This window comes from Phyllostomus hastatus, unplaced genomic scaffold (genome assembly GCF_019186645.2).
Source record: "Phyllostomus hastatus isolate PE091 unplaced genomic scaffold, TTU_PhHast_1.1 phas_contig_62, whole genome shotgun sequence".
Taxonomy (NCBI): domain Eukaryota; kingdom Metazoa; phylum Chordata; class Mammalia; order Chiroptera; family Phyllostomidae; genus Phyllostomus; species Phyllostomus hastatus.
In genome coordinates, this window is record NW_025333921.1 from 16156374 (window position 1) to 16173029 (window position 16656).

Consider the following 16656-nt stretch of genomic DNA (forward strand, 5'->3'; position numbering starts at 1 on the left):
GCACACCTCGGCCACCCTTGTCCCCAGAAGCAGACTGAGCACCTCAAAAAGAATAAAGTCCTGGAGGAAGTGGAGTCCACACCTCCCTTCAAGACTTGGCATTGGATGGCGAACAGCTTGACAGCACTGGGCAGAAAGGACCCAGGGACGCTGGGCAGCCCAGGGGCTGGTGTGCGGCCAGCAGGACTGACCGGCTCCAGCGGCACCTTGGTAACGCTGCAGGTGTGACGGGTGATCCTCTGCAGAGACGGTAAAGATTAAGAGGATCATACGCTGCGTCCAGTGCTGCCCTGAAAGGAATCTCCTCGAGTCCGAACGGCTGCTGTGAGGGGACGGTGGGGCAGCTCCTGAGTCGGGCGGTGGGAAGGGGAGGCAGGAAGACAGAGAGTGGAGACAGGGGGAGAGAGACAGAGACGAGGGAGATCTCTGGGGCCAAGCAAAGGGCAAAGCTGAGATAGAAAAGTGACAGAGGCACAAAGGGAGGGGCAGAGCAGGGGGAGGGGGCAGAGGCTGCAGCTCAGTGTCCCAGCAGGCCACCCTCAGGCAGGACGGCCAAAGCTACCCGCTCCGGCCTGAGGCCCTGCCCGGACTTGGGCTAGACTCTCGCAAGCTCCCACATGGCTGTGGCTGCCTCCAAGAAGGAGTCTCCCGGCAGATGGGGCCTGGGAGAGGAGCAGACAGGTACGGCTTTCCTGGAGGTAAGATCTCAGCCCTTGGGGAGCAAAGTTGCACCATGAAAAGAGCCAGAGCAACCCAGGCCCAGCCCCATGGGAACCTGCTGGCGAACCCAGAATCCTAGAAACATGGGGGTCAGCAGAGCCAGGACAGGACGACGGAGGTGACAGGAAGAAGAGAGAAGCAACCTCAGGGTTTGTCAGCAGAGGTCCCAGTGGTGTTGTCGAGAGCGTTTCTGCGGGACAGTGGGGCCTGACACCACCCACAGAAAGAGGGAATGGCAGGCGGGAAGTGGGGGCAGAGCCTACACACTCGTTGAAAATTTCCCCCGGGGGAGGTGGGGGGCACAGAGGATGGGGCGGTGTGAGGGCAGAAGCTGGGTGGATGCGGTGGGGCAGGGGTGCTTTGAGAGGGAAGATCTTTTCCATCCAGATGGGAAAGGGAACGAGGGGGTAGAGAGGGTCCCTGAAGCGGGGGAGGGGTGTGTGAGCCGGCCCTGGCCCCGCCCCCCAGGCGCCGGCCGCCAGCTGCAGTGCCGCGTGTGCGGGGACAGCAGCAGCGGGAAGCACTACGGCATCTACGCCTGCAACGGCTGCAGCGGCTTCTTCAAGAGGAGCGTGAGGCGGAGGCTTATCTACAGGTGGGGGGCTGGGCTCCGCCAGGAGAGCCCCGGGAGGGTAGGGGTGTTCAGGGAAGAAGTGGCCAGAGTGAACACGGGCAAAGTCCACCGTCCCGCGCCCGAGCAGGACACTGACGCCTGGGGCTCCCCTCTGCCTCCAGGTGCCAGGTGGGGGCAGGGATGTGCCCAGTAGACAAGGCCCACCGGAACCAGTGCCAGGCCTGCCGGCTGAGGAAGTGTTTGCAGGCGGGCATGAACCAGGACGGTGAGTCAGGGTAGCCGACCCGACAAGGGATGGCGGAGAGATGGGGGCACATGGCTGGTGGGGTGTCCTGACCCGTCCTGCCTCCCCCCAGCTGTGCAGAATGAGCGTCAGCCACGAAGCACAGCCCAGGTCCGCCCTGACGGCACGGAATCTAACGGGGAGTCCCAGGCGGAGACTCTGGTGGCTCCCCTGGCCGCGGCAGGGCCCAGCCCACGAGGCCCCACCCCTGTGTCTGCAGCCAGAACCCCGGGGCCTGGGACCCTCACACCCCCGGGCCACCACCACTTCATGGCAAGCCTGATAAAGGCTGAAACCTGCGCTAAGCTGGAGCCAGAGGACGGTGAGTGTGAGAAGGGCCTCTATCAACCACACTCAGGCCCCTGCACACCGCCCCGCCCCCCGCCTCCTGCCGAGGAGCAGCGGCTTACATCACAGCCTCCTCCTCCAGCAGCTGATGAGAACATCGACGTCACCAGCAATGACCCTGAGTGCCCCTCGTCCCCATATTCATCCCCCTCCCCCCGTGGTCTGGACAGCGTTCAGGAGACGTCAGCTCGCCTGCTTTTCCTCGCTGTCAAGTGGGCCAAGAGCCTGCCTGTGTTCTCCAAGCTGCCCTTCCGGGATCAGGTACGCCCCTCAGGCGAGCCCCCGGAGCCAGCCGGGCTGGGGACGCCCACGTCCTTGTGCAAGTGATGGTTGCAGGTTCGCAGGGCCTGGGGAATGGGGATGGCACGCGCCTCGGAGTCAGTTATGTCAGGGCTGTGTGTCCCAGCGGTGTGACTATTAGCGGTCACATCTCTGGGCAGAGGCTATGGCTGGGGCAAGAACCTAGGGGCCATTGATGGCTAGGGACACACAGGGCCCAGGGATCTGAAGGCAGTGCCTATGGTCCCCAGGTCTCCTCTCCTCCTAGACAAAACTTCGTGTCCTGCGGACACTGTATGTGACAGGGTGGTCAGCAAACCCTGAGAAGCAAAGTGGGCAGCCGTGGGCTCCCCTGGAGCATAAAGACCTCTGACTTCAGGACCTGAGTTTCAGCCCAACATTCTCAACTCTGGGATGCTCCCTGGGCTTCCCACGGGCAAGCTGACCAACCTGTCACGACAAACCTGGAGAGAGGCATGCGGAGGGTCTGAGCCCTGCGCCAGGGTTTGGATCAGAAGTCAGGCCATATCTCCCAAGTACACTCAATGTGATGTGCTCATCGGGAGTGTCCCCAAGGCCGCCCACCTTCCCCCCACCCCAGCTCTAGACTTCCCTAAATGTTCCAGGTGAGGCTCTGAATGGAACCCAGGCCACCGGGCCAGATGGTACCAAATCCCAGAGCTCTGGGACTCTGGCTAACATCAGGAGCCCAGGAGAACATTCTGGGCACCCTGGACCAGCCCTTCCTGTCCTAGGGCAGCTGAGAAGGTGGCAGAAGTTGCAGGCTGAGCCTGAGATGCTGTGGATCAGCATTGCCCTCCCTCCCACCCTCTCTGAGCACAGGTGATCCTGCTGGAGGAAGCCTGGAGTGAACTCTTCCTCCTCGGAGCCATACAGTGGTCTCTGCCTCTGGACAGCTGCCCGCTGCTGGCCCCACCTGAGGCTGTGGCTGCCGGCAGCTCCCAGAGCCGGCTGGCGCTGGCCAGTGGGGAGATGCGCTTCCTGCAGGAAACCATCTCACGGTTCCGGGCATTGGCGGTGGACCCCACGGAGTTTGCGTGCATGAAGGCCCTGGTCCTCTTCAAACCAGGTAGCTGAGTCTTTGCCCCACCAGAGAAGTAGTTGAGAATGAACGATGGGAATTCCAGTGACTTCCTTCTGCCTCCCACTTGTCCTCCAACAACCCACACAGACCCCGAGGTGTGCAGACTTCTTCCCTCAGGGGCAGGAGGAGAGAAGCGCAGGCCTGAGTGCACCCCTCCCGAGGGCCCGGCTGACTGTGAGGGGCAGGGCAGGCCAGGACTGGAGCTCACCGTGGCTGCTCCTCTCCAGAAACACAGGGCCTGAAGGATCCTGAGCACGTGGAGGCCTTGCAGGACCAGTCCCAGGTGATGCTGAGCCAGCACTGTGAGGCCCATCACCCTCGCCAACCCGTGAGGTGACTCAAGCACCTGCCTTCCTGTCTACCTGTCCCTTCACCTCTTTACTCACTGCCCACCTGTCGGGCTCCATCTCATCAGGGCTGCACTAATTAGACAGGACAAGGGTCCCAGTTCAACCAGCATCTACTGCGCACCAGGCACAGTGCAAGGCCCCATGACTGGGGACCAAAATGTGCATAAGACAAAGGTGCTGCCTTCCAGGGATGTTGGGCACAGTGACCACACTGAAGGTGAGGACCGACCTGGTCAGGTGTTGGGGGGTGAATGGATCCGAAGGAGGCAGAGACCCATGGCGGGCAAGGGTGTGCAGCAGAACTGCCTGGGACTTTGTGGAGGCAGGGCTGGGCTTGCAAGGTGGGCTAGGGTCTCAAAGAAGAGAAATCGTTTACCGAGGGAGGGAGAGAGAGAGGCAAACTAGGATGTGTTCTTAGGACAAAAGCCCAGCTTGGAAGGTGCAACGGGTTGCTCCCTGGGAGGAGTTGGGAGATCAGGCTAAAACAGCACTGTGGGGCAGCCTGTCTAGGACTTTGGAGGCCAGCCAGGCCACATCTGATTGGCAAGCAGAGGGGAGCCTGCAGGGGTGACCTCGAAGAGCTGGACTTCATGCGAACGGCACGGCAGCGTGTGCAGAGGACACTGCCATCCCCCAGGGGAGCCCATGGAGTCTGCTCCCCAGGGGTGGAAAGGAAACAGCAGGAGCAGTGTCTCCAGAGGCAAGAATGAGTCAGACTTGGCACTTGGGCATTGTAAGGGAAGAGGAGCTATGGGAGAAGAGGTGGTCATGAAAAAGAAAGGGAAGTCAGGAGGCAAAGGTAGTTCTGAGGTAGCATGACCAGCTCTGATGGAGGGACACCCCCTGCGGTCCCATGTACAGGGCTGTGCATGGGTGCAGCCTGGCCCCGGCTGGTGTGGGCACAGTGCCTGCAGGCCGAGAGTGTGGCTGGGCAAGCGTGGGGGGCAGGAGCGCTGGGCCTGCCCAGCCTGGCCCGGCACCACCAGCAGATATACAACAGAACTCCACGAGGCTGGAGCGCTTGGCATCCAGGAATCTACTGGCCATTTCAGACCATATTACCTGATTCTCCTGGGACTCCCGACAGTTCTCTCAAAGATGTAAGCTAACATGGACACCCTTGAATCACCTCCACTCTAACAAATGGTCAGAAAAAGAGGTAATTTCCGTTGCAGAAGAATCAGAGTGTACTAGGCATATGCCACGTTGCACAGAAGGCTTTCTGCTGCGTATGCGCACAGGAGGAGCACTGTTTCCAGACTCGACAGAGCAGCCTGAGAATGACCGTCACAGACAGCAGACAGCAGCATTCCTCCTCGGCCAAGTTTCTGTTGGGATCAGCTTCCAGAAAAGTCTGGGCATATTGGCTTTCTATCAAATTTCAAAGTTCTGGTTGTGATTTCCGGCGTCATTTCTATGGCAGTTCAGTACCAACTGCAGGCAGAACTGAGTGTTGAGACACTGTGGTCTCTCCAAGCTGCGGCACTGTGACCTCACTGCAGTTTTTTAAAGCAATACCCGGGAAGAAAGACAATTTCCACCATCGCCCAAATTACACACTGACAGTGAAGCTAAGTTTCAAGCCATACCTGCCCTTACTTTGTGTAATTTACTCTGATATTTCTGCGTGTGTTTTTAAAGACTGGTTGTGACCCACCAGTAGATTAATTCCTGCAGTGTGAAAACAGTTCCTCTACTTGGCCTCACAGTTACTTCTCCCTGACCCTCCTTAGCTCGGAAACACAGAAGCAGGGAAGGTACAGGGTGGGGGATGACCACTCAGTGCCACTCTGTCGCACTCACAGGAGAAAGCAAACTTGGATGACTGGGAGGCGGGAAGCCTTCCCACAGACCTCACAGAGAAGCTGAGCACACAGTGGCCTCACTTGGAAGTGGCCTTCTCATCACAGGCACAGACTCGGGCTATCAGGCCTCCTACCCAGGAGAGTCCAGCCCATGCCCCCATCTGTCCCTTGGGGCTTTCGCCCCCCACCGTCTCTGTACGTTTCTCCCCTGCTTGGCAAAAGGCTCTTATTTAAAACTACAATTACTTGTTTTCTGGATGAGCATCTCAGCCACAAATGATTCTTTCAGAACATTTTCACTAATGGCCTCTCTATCATCCAAGGTGGCTTACAGAGGGGAACTTACATTCTTTTCAAATATATATATAGTATTAATTATCATAATTGCACGTATTATTAACATAAAGAATGTATCACTTTATAATCTTTACACATGACAAACTATTTTCATCACACTCCTCAACTAAATATATCGGAGGGGGCCACATGGACCAGGGGCAGGGCAAGGTAACCCCTCCAGTGAAGGGGGCCGTTCCCCAGAATTCCCCTTACCCACCGGGGCCTCCCACCCCCTCCCACCCCCCTCCACTCCTCCCCCTGCATCCCTAGGAGGCACTTGTGCTCAGAGGCCCATGACAGAACTGACGGCACCCTCTCTCCTGTTCAGGTTTGGGAAACTGCTCCTGCTCCTCCCGTCTCTGAGGTTTGTCACTTCCGAGCGCGTGGAGCTCCTCTTTTTCCGCAAGACCATAGGGAACACTCCGATGGAGAAGCTCCTCTGTGACATGTTCAAAAACTGATGCAGGTGGAACCAGATGGGCACAGCCACTTTGGAAAACAATCGACTGAAGCGAAACATTCGCCTGCCCTGTGACTCAGTAGTCCCACCTGCGCCTAGCAGAACTGTCCACCGAAATATAAGAATATTTATGGCAGCTTTATCCATAATAGCCCAAACTGTACATTGCCAGTAGAATGGATTAACAAATTGTAGTATAGTCATGTAATGGAAAACAGAAATAAAAAAGAATAGGCCACCAATACATGTGAAAACATGGATGAATTTCACAGACATGAAAGTCGAACAGAAGCAGCCAGGAAGAAGCCCGGCTTCGGTTCCAGGACGGGTGGGCCTGACGAGCAGCGTGCACGGCTGGCATGGCGGTGCCCTGCACCGGCAGTGGGGCCTTCTGCTGTGTTACAGGTGGTCTTTATTTTGATCTGGGAGGTGGTTTCACAGATTGATTCATTTGTAAAAATTATTTAAGCTGTGCCTTTGAGATCTGTGCACATCACTGTTTTATGTTGGACCTCAACGAAAAAGTAAAAACACAAAAACAGGAGAGGAATGTGGCCAGAGCTCTCCCTTTGAGGCTTTCACACAGGAAGGTTCGCACTCCAAGTCAGCGTCCGGTCCGGGTGTGACCAGGTCAAGGCCCGAGAAAAATCTCCCACTGGAGCTGGGCGGAACAGCCCAGCTTCCCTCCAGATGGCCTCCCACCCTCCCACGGCTTCCCTTTCTCCTCCTTAGCCTTCCTCACTGCTCATGAACAAAGGTGAGAACAAAGGTGAGAACACAAGCCAGGTATAGGCACTTTTCATGAAAGGGAATCGCCATCATTTCGTAATTCCTTATGAAGGATGAAGCTCAGATGAATCTCATACCCTTTCCAAGGACAGACCCAGAAGATTTGGAAATAATAGTAATAAAAAGTTAACATATATCAGGCACTTTATATATCAGGCAATGAAGGGAGCGCTGATTGTGCATTGTTATCTAATCCTCACATCAACTCTGGGGGAGGGACCAATCATCCTCATTTGTAAATGAAAAAACTGGGAGCTTAGCGAGGATTCCAACCAGGCCATCACACTACTTAACTAGTGCAACGCTGGCACGGACCCCTCCCCACGCCCCCTCTATCCCCAGAATCCACCGAACAGTCTGTTGCATTTTCTGTCTTCAAAGAAATGTTTGAAAGCAAGAAGGAAAAGGTCATGTGATAAGTCTGTGAAATCCTTGGGGATCCCCTGCCCTGTAGCCTGCGTACAGAGTCTCCTAGCTGACAAGAGATATCCTGCCCTGACAGAGGAAGACAGAACACTCTGCTTTGGAAATGACAATAGCTAGGCTGTTGCCCAGAGAGGAAAGAGTATGGCAAATCCTGTCCAGCTTAAGCCCTTCCCAACTAAGCACTCAAACTACTTGAGACTCTTCTAAAAGCATGAGACTTGCCTCAGTTACTTGGGCCATTTGATGTCTATACCATTACACTAAAGACCTATTTATAGAAAGCCTGAGCAAAGGAACTTCAGCAAGAAGCATGGCTGAAATGTGAACAGACAGGCACATGTATCCTACAGCCTTGCTTCTGAGAACATAAGACTGCAAAAGCCACCTGCTGAAATTCACAAAGAGTGTCTGGGGTGTGCGGCGCAGCAGTGAAAGAGATTGTCTCGGATCTCCAGGAGGAAGTCTGGGAGAGTTAGAGGAGGTGTATAGGCTGGATTGTCTGTGGTCAGCCTGGTGTCAATACCACCCTCTTCTACAGTCTTGTGTTCGCTGCAGAGATTCCAAGAACTACATTTCCCAGGATCCCTTCCCCCATGACTGCTGAGGGAAGGAGGGAAGCACAGGAGGCCTGGAAGGTCAGTAGATGCCTTTATTCTTCCGAGGTAGTTGCAGCTGGATGCGTGGGGGAAGACAGACTACCCGGGGCCCTTCTCAGGAACTGCAGTGGCCTCCAGGCAAGCTTCTGAGGACTTTGGAACTTTGGGCTGAGATCTGTGTTGTCATTCTCGACCTGTGTGCTTTCTCAGTTCTTCCAGTGTTTAAGTCCCCAATTCCTGTGTTAAGTCCTTCTCACTTGGACTATATGGAGAGGCTTATGTTTTCCCAATACAATGCAGCTCTCAGTGGATCCCAGGATTTATTCAACATTTCACTGTAGACTGGCCCCACTGACATTCGGATGGGTAGCAGTGGGCCCTTGCTAGGAGAGAGGGTACTATGAAAACTTTTTTGTTTTTTCCCTCAATGCCAGAAATGCCTTTGGTTATGAAGTACACAAGAGGGAGTTTTGGGGGCCCTATCTGGGCCTTTCCTTTCAGCTGCAGGTTTCAGATTCATGACATGCTTCTCCTCCACCCTTAAAGGAGTATTTAAAGGTCAAAGGGGCGGAGAAAGACTCAAAGATGTCAGGAAACACCCTTCAAACTAATAAACATAGCCTGAGAGTAGAACCCAGATCTTAGGCATGGCTAGTCTCCAGGGGGTAGGCATCATCCCCCCACTAGAACTCAAACACAACAGGGGCAGGGAGTTTTGTCTTGTCACCAACGTACCCCAAGCAATACCTGTGGGTGCTCAGTAGTATTTCTTTTTTTTTTTAATGTATTTTATTGATTATGCTATTACAGTTGTCCCATTTCCCCCCTTCTCTCCCCTCCACCCTGTACCCCCTCTCCCACCCACGTTCCCCCCTTTAGTTCATGTCCATGTGTCATTCTTATGAGTTCTTTAGCTTCTACATTTCCCATACTATTCTTGCCCTCCCCCTATCTATTATCAACCTACATTCTATGCTACTTATTCTCTATACCTTTTCCCCCCTCTCCTCCTCCCACCCCCCCCCCTGCTGCTAGCCCTCCGTGTGCCCTCCATTTCTGTGGTTCTGTTCCTGTTCTAGTTGTTTACTTAGTTTCTTTTGGTTTTGCTTTAGGTGTGGTTGTTAATAATTGTGAGTTTGCTGTCCTTTTACTATACATGTCTTTTCTTTATCTTCTTTTCTTAGATAAGTCCCTTTAGCATTTCATAAAATAAGGGCTTGGTGATGATGAACTCCTTTAACTTGAACTTATCTGAAAAGCACTTTATCTGCCCTTCCATTCTAAATGAGAGCTTTGCTGGATAGAGCAATCTGTGATGTAGGTCCTTGTCTTTCATGACTTGGAATATTTCTTTCCAGCCCGTTCTTGCCTGTAAGGTCTCTTTGGAGAAATCAGCTGACAGTGTGATGGGAACTCCTTTGTAGGTTACTGTCCCCTTATCGCTTGCTGCTTCTAGGATTCTCTCCTTTGTTTTTACCTTGGCTAATGTAATTATGATGTGCCTTGGTGTGTTTCTTCTTGGGTCTAACTTCTTGGGGGCTCTCTGAGCTTCTTGGATTTCTTGGAAGACTGTTCCCTTTGCCAGATTGGGGAAGTTCTCCTTTATTATTTGTTCCAATACGTGCTCCATCTGTTGCTTTTCTCCTTCCTGTGCTGGTACCCCTATAATTCGGATGTTGGAACGTTTAAAGGTGTCCTGGATGCTCTTAAGCTTTTCCTTGATTTTTTGAATTCTTATTCCATCATGCTTTCCTGCTTGGTTGATTTTATCTTCCTTCTGGTCCACTGTATTGTTTTGAGACTCAGATTCCTTCCTTTCACTATTGGCTCTCCTCCGTGTATCTTCCTGCATCTCTTTTATGGTAACCTGCATCCTTTCATCTAAATTGCGCCCAAAATCAACCAATTCCGTGAGCTTTCTGATCACCAGTGTTTTGAACTGTGCATCTGATAGATTGGCTATTTCTTGGTCGCTCAAAAGGATGAGTCCTGGGAGACTGATCTGTTCTGTTGGATACATGTCTTATGTCTTTCCCTGTCTCTGGTCACTCCTGTTACGGTGGGGGGCGGAGCCTTAGGTGTTCACTGGGGCTGGGCACCCTGGTCGCTAGATTGTGACGTTATATGTGTGGGCAGGAGTGGGAGCGGGAGGGGACAATGGCGATAGTTTCATTCTCGCTGGCTCAGGCCCTTCCTTGGGATCCTGGGCTGCGAGCTCTGCCCTGGTCCACAATCGCTGCCCCACAGGGTCCGCCAGCCGCAGCTTGCGTACTCAGGGATCACCGCTGCGTTCTTGCGCCCCGGATGGCTGTCGTGCCAATTTCGGGCCAAATTTTCCCTGACCTCTGCGCTAGCCCCGCGCCCGCCCGGCTCATCATCTCCTACCGGTCTGGATGTACGGGTTTACTTCAACTTCTTGGCTGTGCGACTTCCATTCAGATAAATCCTGTCAGTTCTGAGTGATATTCTGTCTGTAAATTATTGTTGTTTTAATCTTGGTTGTGCGGGGAGGTATGGTGCGTCCACCTATTCCTCCATCTTGCCGGAAGTCCCGTATTTCTAAAATAAATGCATAAATGGCAACACAGAATTGGGAAGTGACACACTTCTCGACTAAGCATGTGAGACGCCTACAAGACTGAACAGATGCCACATGTGCCTTACCTCCTCTGGTAGTCATGGCCCTGGTCTAAGGCACTGACCAGGTACTGCTGCCCAATATATAAGAACAACTTTTAAAACACCAAAGCTCTGGTCTCAGTTTTTTTTTTCCCCCTGGTTTCTTTGTAACTTGTATCTCCTTACACCTTCATGCATTTGTCGTCATAGAAGGGTTTGTTGTAAATTCAGGAATCACAAAAACAAGCTTTAAAAATGGCATTTCTAGATCTTGACAAATTAAGGCAATTTAAAGAAACAATTCACTATATGCTTATCACTTTGATGTAATTTAATGCAACAATGTAAATTATAACTTTAAGAAGGATAATCTTAAGAGTCTAAAAACTGAATGAATATACTGTTAGGGCAAAATGCACAATTTCTTTTTCATTCCACCTTAGACTTGGTTTGGCACTTGGGAGCCCCTGGCCTCACAAAGGGCCGACTCACGGCCGACACCCAAGCGCTGGCACCTTTCGTTGAGTGCTGGCAATCTAAGGGTCTGCGTGGCCGTGAGTCATGGTTCTCAACCTGAGAAGCTTACTTAAAGTTTTTTGATGCCATGAATACTGGGAGTTGTTGAGAACACAAGACATCTAACCAGATTCAAGGGGGAGGAATACATTTCCAGTAGACCTGAGTCAGTAGGAGTTATCCGGAGGAGTAAACCTGGGGAGGGGAACTCGTTTCCACCTGGGAACACCAACCTCCAGAAAGGGCAAATGACTTTCCCGAAGTCACGGGACGTAGCGGCAGAACAAAAACGGCAAATGAGGCTTGAATTCCTGGGCCCTCTATTAGCAGATATTGCTACTTCCTCATGGCCTTTTTGGTTAGGATCCTAATGTAGATTTATTGCCTTCCCTGCCCAGCTAGCTCTAAATGCATTCAATAAAGCCCTGACAGCTAACAGCTAGCATCTATTACAGAAAACTGACAGCTTAAATCTCACCTTTACTTGAATTCAATTGAGTTCCAATAACTACTACTTCTGCACTTTGCCAATTGTGGGCTCAGTCCTTTCCTTTAAAAAAATCAGTTTAACTAATACACATCATTGTTGTTCCTTGGGATCAGGCTGGAGCGCACCGGGGTGGGAGTCAGGCTAGTCAGAAAATAAACCACACGTACTGCGGCTTCTGGAAGCTTTTGTTCTTTAATGAGCCATTGGAGCGATTTGTTCAAGCTGCTCGTGTAGCCATACAGTGCATATTGTGAGTGATACAAATAGAATTTTATACAGATGATGTCTTGCTTCCCGACAGCTCCCCAAAAAACCCAAAAAGAAATTACAAAGTGCCTGTTGATTGTTATCAGGATGTAGTCAGTTCCACGGGTGAGATAAATCATTCTTCTTTGAGAATTATTCTGTTTAACAGTAAAATATTATATTTCACAGGATATGTCCTTTTACAATACATAGTCATTTAAAAATTTACACTTAGCATACTTATAAATTATTTAAATCCATTAAAATAATATAACACTAATCTGTAGTATACACCTTTGCCCTAGTAAATACGTGTTCAAAAGGTGCAACTTTAACATGGCCCAAGAGGGCTGATAAACAGGTATGAAGTGTGGATGGACAGCAAGGTGACAGGTCCCTCGGTGGGAATTTTTTCTAAAACAGTTTCAACCAAGAGACCAACAAAACCGAGTAGCTCATGTCCACACTCATCATTCCGTTGTTACCATTTCATACCAAATCAAATGTGGGAGTTGTTCCAGAGAAAAGTGGTTAAAAGTATTTTAGGGGCATAGAAAGAGGAGTCCCATAAATACCAAGAAATTTTACCACCAAGGCTAGCATGGTGTTGGGGGACGACAGTGTGGGAGAGCTGTCACAAAATTATGGGTGACATAACACATTTGTCAACACAGAAGGATGCATGCCCCACATCCAGCTCCCCATCAAGGGAAAAAACGGAGAGGGGAGACAAGGGTGAGTAAAGCAGTCTGGACAGTGTTTCTTTTTAAAATTAAAACTCTTGTAGCTTTGAACACGTACTGAGAACACTTTCTTCTCTCTAGTTCACTAAAGTGAACTAGAAACGTATACATCCATTAGTTTGAGTTTAAAAAAACAAGACCCACAGGCACTGAAGTGGGCCTGTGGCACCTTGTTGGATCTCCTCTTTTCAGTAAGTTTCTGGGATCCTCCGTCTTTGACAGTGAAAACCACCCCATCATGATAGAACAGAGAAGTCTCCGCTAGCCTCCCAGCAGAGGTTAGTGAAGAACTGTGGCTGGTTTCTGAAGAGTGAGAAGGCGGCGGGGCTCTGGCATCCCATTTCCTGACCTCAGGTCCCACGGCCTCTGCGAGGCTCCTGCAGGAAAGGTGGTATCTCCCTTTGCACTTTCAGAAGCCCAGAGTGGCAAAAACATTAAACTGGCAGGAAGTATAAAGTACATTACAAACTAAGCATGTCTCACCTTCCTGAACCCTCCCTGTATCTGCCGTTAAAGTAATTTGCTTCACTTTATGATACCCATTGTGATCCCAAATTAGACTTCTCTGCTGCCATCACATTTTTTCATGATAAGGGACGTGTTGGCTTTAAATCAGGAGGACTGAAATCCAGGCTTTGTCTGGGACTGGGAAGGTGTGCTAGGAACAGAATGTACTTGATTTTGGAAGATGAGCTCCGAGTGTAGGGCTACCCAGCTGCTGCTGTACAGGCATTTTTCTGAGATCAAAGAAAACAGGCAAAGGAGAAGCAGTGAAAATACAGATGCAACACACACTGAGGTTAAAGAGCTCAGTCGTGAATGACTGCAATGCATGCAGCCTCCTCACTTTGTGGCGACATAGCCTGAGCCAGGAAGAGAATCAGTGAAGATCAAATGGCAGGATATACAGCACTTGACTCTGACAGTTTTTAAGAGTTACGGTGTCATCTTTCTCAGGTCAACAGTACCTATTATCCCACGAAAAATGGCTTTCCTTCCTTCAAAGGGAGAGTCCCACACTTGTCTCCATCCCTGCCACTGCATGTATCTCTCCTCCCCATCACCCTCCCTTCTGGCAGTTTGTTAAATGACTAGAAATCCACAAACCTAGTAACTGAAAAACAAGTATTTTTTATTTAATTTTATCCAAAATCAGGTTTCAGGTCCCTGAGAAAAATTATAAAGTCTCTTAACATCCATTGCCGAGTTCTATAAAGTGTCCTATACGAGTAGTTTTTTCAACTGCCAAAAACTTATTTTGCAAACAGTAACAACAGAAGAACCCACAAAGATTTAGAAGGAGAACATATGCCAAGACGTATTCTCTAGGCCATTCCTCTGGGCCAAAGGAAATTAGCCAACAGAAGTGACCCCCCTTCTGTGCGGCACTGACCGGTGCCCGGCAGGGGAAGGGCAGCCCTCGCACAGCAGAGCACTGCTCCCCCAGGGACTCTGAGCAGACGTGCGGATGGCAGGGCCTGCGGCAGCAGCAATCCCACTTTGACACAACCACGCTGAGGGACTGGGTTTTCCTCCAGATTTTCCAAAATTCAGACTTTTAAAGGCTTTACATTTATACTCCTTAGGACGGCATGCAAGGTGGCAGATGTTTGCAGGATTTAAAATGAAATATTTACTCACTATCATCATTCTGGAGACTTGTAAAGATTCCTTTCACCAGCACATTTCAGAACCCAAACCCAGGACAGGTAAGACTCCTTCCTGCTACCTTCAGCTGCCACTCAGAACGAGTCTTAGCTCTGGGGCTCGACAACAACCACTTAAGCAGTGGCATGAGGTTCAGTGTTGTGTAACAGGAGAGACTCTGCCTTGACACAAATCTTAGTACTTCCATAATTTCCAATCAAAGAAGCATGAATAACCAAAATTCAGGTCACAGATGGTAAAGGCTCTTTTTTTAGAACAGTGCATGTGGTAGTTAGACAAGATGCATTTAGTAACTTTAAAAATAAACATTTTCACATACATATGTCAAGAAAGAGTATCATGTTTCATTTTCCATATATTATAAATAGCAAAAACAGATTTCTAATCCCCCCGGACACTAAGAAGCTTAAAATGCTATTATAGCTCAGGCATATGGAGACGCCTAGTGGTGAAAGATAGTCTGACTTATCCCTCAACCCAGGGATGCGTGGCTCTCACCTCCCTGTCCCATGATCCCTAATCTGGGGGAAGAAATTCTGTGGGAGGGGGGAAGCATAAGGTTAAAAAGAAATATGCATACTATACATAAATATTTACATTAAACTTCAGTAACCAGAATATTAACAAAAGTAGCTTCAAGTAGTCCTTGATATTTAAAAAAATCTAATACTGATGGTCTGAGGAAAAGACGACAAAAGTAGATGGATCATCTGAAAACCTTTTCTCTTATTTTTTGGCAGCTTTCTGTAACATGTGTTCATGCAGTATTGTGTGTGAGTGCTTTGGGAGAAGTGATTAAATGGTCAATTCATTTGTCTTGAGTTTGTGGTTGAAATCTACCAGCAGCTGAATATGTGATCTTCAGTTTAATCTATGCAAAGAGAAAAACCTGGTTGGATTAGGGTGAAACCCTCATGTTTAGGGATCACCCTATCTCTGGGACATTTGAAAAAAAATAGAGAAACCCGATCCTGGGACCAGGGAGTACGAGAACAGTGTGGCTACTGAAACTTCAGCCCATGCGATATATTTGGCAGAAACTAATGAGGAGTTAAACCAGCATCGATTATTATTTCATCAAACATCACCAAAGAACAAAACATGTACTCTCTTCTTCATTGTGTAACCAGAGGTCTGAGAACGAGCTCTGATGGAAACAACTGCTTTTTCACTTTCCCCAGAATAGAACATGAAGTATTTTTCAAACATCTTAAAATAGAAGGCTCAGGCTCTTTGTTTATAAATTCTTGGAAAAGAAGTATATTCTACCCCAGCTCCTCACTATCCCAAAATAAACCCAACGGCTTTTGCTTTCATGGTTAAGAAAGATTTATATGTTTTCTTCATATGTCAGAAATCAGTGGGTCCTTCAGGCCCACAATGTGTGCCCCAGGTCCACACCCACCTCTGGAAAGGGAAAAGAGGACAGAAGAGAGGTGACTACACAGGCCTCCACAACTGACCCAAATCCTGGGGCCCGAGCCCAGGGGCTTCGTTAATGGGATCTCTAGTCTAACACAGCAGCCAAGGCACAGCCGGCTCCATCCCCAGCAGGCTTCAGAGAGGCCTTCCCACTTCCCCATGAGGCCCAGGGACTCAGCACGCAAGGTCTCACTGGTATGCTTGGGCAAGAGGCAGGACCTCATTTAGGGTGGGTATCGTGGATGAGGTGATGAGAGAGAAGGGACCCCAAAGATGAGATGTGTTTACCGCTCTGCGGCCGTGAAGGGACACACGTCTGCCAGTTCAGACCATAAACTCATTACTTCCAAAGAGAGCTGGCTGTTGGGCGGAGCTGCAGTCCAGGTCCACAGTTTTCCTGCGGCCAGACACCGCTGTCCCCTCTGGGGTCTCTTTGGTTTTCTGAGGTGAGCTTTTCACATTCTTTAATTTTTGTTTGCCCTTTTCAGGGTTGAAGGTTCCTCTGCTGATGAACTGAGGCTTGTCTTCCAGGGTTTTGGTCTGGCCCAATGGCCCCTCCACTCCCACGGCCTCCCCAGCAGAGGCAGCTCGGTAGAATGGAGATTTGGAATAAATCTGGAATCGTTTTCTGGTCCCATGAGAAGATGCAGTGTTAGATGAACAAAAAGCCAAGACCGAAGAGTCCACTGAATCCAAAGAGTCGTGCTGCTTTTTTAGCTGCTTTCTCAACTTGCCAGAAGGTTCAGACTTGCCAGCTGTCTTCAGGGTGCTAAGCGTTAAGCTTCTCTCTAACACAGAAAGGAGACCAAAGCTGTAAATGACAGTTCCATCTGAAGCAAATCGCCATGTAATGAATAAGTGTCACCATTTACATGTGA

The 16656-nt window shown here is 50.1% G+C and overlaps 2 protein-coding genes across 12 annotated transcripts in view; one reads left to right on the top strand and one right to left on the bottom strand.

The window, feature by feature from the left end:
• Nucleotides 1-291: 291 nt before the first annotated feature.
• Nucleotides 292-8869, top strand: NR2E3 (nuclear receptor subfamily 2 group E member 3). 5 transcript variants are annotated; one of them, XM_045848744.1, is made up of 8 exons: nt 292-698; nt 1189-1315; nt 1456-1559; nt 1651-1899; nt 2008-2186; nt 3048-3294; nt 3537-3642; nt 6132-8869. In XM_045848744.1, exons 1-8 carry the CDS (start codon nt 656-658, stop codon nt 6262-6264), a joined length of 1188 nt encoding a protein of 395 aa, XP_045704700.1. In that variant the 5' UTR covers nt 292-655; the 3' UTR covers nt 6265-8869. The 5 variants fall into 5 exon arrangements, with proteins under 5 accessions (XP_045704700.1, XP_045704698.1, XP_045704699.1 ...); XM_045848742.1 differs by having other exon boundaries at nt 292-681; XM_045848743.1 differs by having other exon boundaries at nt 292-681; nt 2011-2186.
• Nucleotides 8870-11873: 3004 nt separating this feature from the next.
• MYO9A (myosin IXA) overlaps nt 11874-16656 on the bottom strand; it is a 234135-nt gene continuing 229352 nt past the window's right edge. For all 7 annotated transcript variants that reach the window (XM_045848730.1, XM_045848731.1, XM_045848733.1 and 4 more), the window contains one exon: nt 11874-16566. In XM_045848730.1, coding sequence (XP_045704686.1) covers nt 16103-16566 — 464 coding nt within the window. In that variant the 3' untranslated portion in view covers nt 11874-16102. The remainder of the gene's footprint in view (nt 16567-16656) is intronic.

Bases quoted from the DNA above. Each gene is read 5' to 3' on its own strand.
- NR2E3 (XM_045848742.1), top strand. From the start codon at position 618: ATGGCTGTGGCTGCCTCCAAGAAGGAGTCTCCCGGCAGATGGGGCCTG. The intron at 2,187-3,047 runs GTACGCCCCTCA...CTCTGAGCACAG, and splicing joins AGCTGCCCTTCCGGGATCAG to GTGATCCTGCTGGAGGAAGC. The intron at 3,643-6,131 runs GTGACTCAAGCA...TCTCCTGTTCAG, and splicing joins CACCCTCGCCAACCCGTGAG to GTTTGGGAAACTGCTCCTGC.